The 2,980-nt window shown below is 41.5% G+C and overlaps 1 protein-coding gene across 1 annotated transcript; it reads right to left on the minus strand.

Moving 5' to 3' along the window:
* Positions 1 to 764: 764 nt before the first annotated feature.
* Positions 765 to 2,526, minus strand: LOC138308566 (E3 SUMO-protein ligase ZBED1-like). Its single transcript, XM_069249613.1, has 2 exons — positions 1,852 to 2,526; positions 765 to 1,685 (listed from the first exon to the last, which is right to left on the minus strand). The coding sequence occupies exons 1-2, from the start codon at positions 2,524 to 2,526 to the stop codon at positions 765 to 767; spliced, it is 1,596 nt and encodes a 531-aa protein (XP_069105714.1).
* Positions 2,527 to 2,980: the final 454 nt, after the last annotated feature.

The raw sequence follows: 2,980 nt of genomic DNA on the forward strand, positions 1-2,980 counted from the left end.
ATGTTTTAGAAGACTGCGGTATGTTTGTGTTGTGTCTTCTTGTATATCACTGGGGCCTGCTGCCGAAGACACCAAACATCACACACTTTTTGGTTTGTTTAGTTTTACGTCCATATTAACAGCCAGGGTCATGTAAGGACGTGCCAGGTTTGTTGGTGGAGGAAAGCCGGAGTACCCGGAGAAAAACCACCGGCCAGCGGTCAGTACCTGGCAACTGCCCAACATGGGATTCGAACCCGCATCCCAGAGGTGGAGGGCTTGTGGTAATATGTCGGGACATCTTAACCACTCGGCCACCGCGGCCCCAATCACACACACCCGGTCACATTATGCTGACAACGAGCAAACTAGTCGTCCCACTCCCTGTATGCTTAGAGCTAAGCAGGAGCAGAAACTACCACTTTATAGACTTTGGCGTGTCTTTGCCAGGGGACAGAACCCAAAGCCTTCCTCACAGGGGCGAACGCTCTACTCAAGGCCAAAAGTGAGGCGGTGCCAAGGGAGGCATTAGGAAAGATCAGGTCAGTTAGGAAGAAGAGAGGGATAATATCCTCAATTTAGTCACCTTTTACGATCATGCAATATGGGCAGCAGTAGAGCTATGGATTGTCTAACATGTGGCGATCCGATCCGATCCACGATTCAGGGTTGACGATTCACCAGTTAGATACAAGCAAATGATTCAATTGAAGTAAAACTGTTTTTATTGATAAATCAATAACAAATCAATAATGATCTTATCATTAAGCAATGCTGCAATAGAGTTACATATTGTGAAGTACAGCAGCCATATCTTTGTTCTGGTCAAAGTTTTTCTTAAGAAAGATCAACTGATCAACATGTTCAGGGTCAAGGCAAGATCTTGTTGCTGTGACAATATCCCCAGGAGTAGAGAATACACGTTCTGAAGCAACAGAACTTGCTTGTGCACAGAGATAAATTTTCACAAGCCTTGATAAAAAAGGGAATCTGCTTGCATTCTCCTTCCAGTATTTCAATGGGCTAGCATGAGATGACAGCTTTCTATCAGAATTGTACAGGGACATTTCTTTATTAACAAGTTCTTCTTTAGATAGAGGAGGTTCAACCTTGGATATCTCAACATCATCATCTTCATCAATAAGGAAACTCAGGGCAGACCTTTTCCGTTTGGCACTAGTAGCAGTAGAAGTTGGGGAGTCTGCGGACTCCTCCTTTACTTGAATTTCGTGTGGTGCTGGTAGGTTACTAACACTAGGGAGAGCTGGCAGCTCTGGTAATTCTGCCTGATAGGTCCCTGGTTCTGTTTTGACATGTAGATACTGGTTTGAAGGTAAGTTCATAACTTTGTCTCTCAGTCTATCCCAGGCAACCTGAGAGACTTTATCCTTCACTCTTGGATCAAGAACAGAAGCTTCCTCAAAATACTCCATAAGAGCTTCACTTTGGTATCTTTTTTCCAGATCTTTCAGAATAGCATTCTTGATTTTTGTCTGAAATGGACTGTCACTTTCCAAGGGTGAATAAAGATCTTTCAGTTTCTGAAGCAAGGGGAACATAAGCCCAACTGTTGGATACTGGTAAGCGGAGAGTGCAAGTGTGGCTTGATAAAGAGGTTCCATGAGTTTCAGAAATTCCTCAAAGCGTTGGACTTCATCTTGTCCAAGAATATTACTAGCCTGCACAGATGCTTCAGTGATATAGCACTATAAAAAGGGCAACAGTTCCACTATACAAGAAGACACAACACGAAAATACTGCAGTCTCCCAGTACACTCACCTCGCACAACATACACGCAACACACCGCATACATGGGAGGCCGTCCTTACATGACCAAAGCTGTTAATAGGACGTTAATAAATCAAACAAACAAAAACCTCAATCTGTTTTTTAATTCTCTCATCAGTTAATGTGGCAAGGATAGCAACTTGTTGTTGTAGAAATCTCTCCACCATCAGATAGCTAGAGTTCCACCTGGTTCTGACATCTATAATGAGCTTATTTTCATGAATGTTCAACATCTTCTGCTTTTGCTTTAAGATAGCAGCAGCAGTGGTGCTGCAATGCATAAATGAAACAATAGATCTCATTTTAGCCAACATGTGATGGATTTCTTTCAGGTCAAGAGCTCTGCCAGAAGCCAAGTTAAGCGTATGGGCAAAACAACCGATGTGAATAGGTATTCCTGCAGTTTGGGCAGCTATTTTCATATTTGCATCATTGTCTGTTGTCAACACATTGACTTTGCAGGACCATTCATGTTGTGCTTTTCGAAGCACATTTCCAACATGCTTTCCTGTGTGAGACTCTGGTAGTTGCCTTGTCTGAAGAACTCGAGAACAAAGTTCCATGTCAAAATTGATGAAATGTGCTGTGATTGTTACATAAGACTGTGTTGCGCGACTGTCCAACCAAGTAGTCAGTAGTAGTTTCAGAATCAAGTAGTTCACCTTTAATTCGAGAACTAACAGAGTCAAACATCCTTGGAATGACATTTTCAGTAAAAGTTCCTCTACAGGGAAATCTATATCGGGGCTCACACTCATTAATCATGTCTCGAAATGTTTGACTGTCTACAGTGCTGAAAGGGCGCATATCATCAACAATGTATTTAGCAATGCCAACTGTAATTCTGTGAGTCTTGGATTGTGGCAACTTCATCTTTTGGGCCAAAAGGAACGGATTGGTTGAAGGTGCTGAAAAGTGCCGAAGATGATGTGTAGCAGTTGCAGTTAAGGATGTATTCTTCTGAGGTTTCAGTCCCGTTGAAGTCTCGGGATCAAAGAAGTTATGAGATTTTTAAATATAATTTATCAATACGTAGCAAGTTGCCAGATGCAAATTTTGTCAAAAAATTACATTTCTATTTTTAGTAGATTTTTTTTATACAGTGAAGAAATAGCCCATTTAGTGTATTGTGTCTTTTTTCGCTTCAAGTAGAGCCACAGTTTTTCCATTTTTTACTGAAATTGTTTTTTACTAAAATCATCACTGCGCCAG

This window comes from Argopecten irradians, chromosome 15 (genome assembly GCF_041381155.1).
Source record: "Argopecten irradians isolate NY chromosome 15, Ai_NY, whole genome shotgun sequence".
Lineage (NCBI taxonomy): Eukaryota > Metazoa > Mollusca > Bivalvia > Pectinida > Pectinidae > Argopecten > Argopecten irradians.

What these genes read in the sequence shown, in the direction of transcription:
- LOC138308566 (XM_069249613.1), bottom strand. Translation starts at nt 2,526, where the DNA reads ATGAGTGTGAGCCCCGATATAGATTTCCCTGTAGAGGAACTTTTACTG. An exon ending in AAAAACAGATTGAGGTTTTT is followed by an intron (nt 1,686 to 1,851) that starts GTTTGTTTGATT and finishes CCCTTTTTATAG; the next exon opens with TGCTATATCACTGAAGCATC.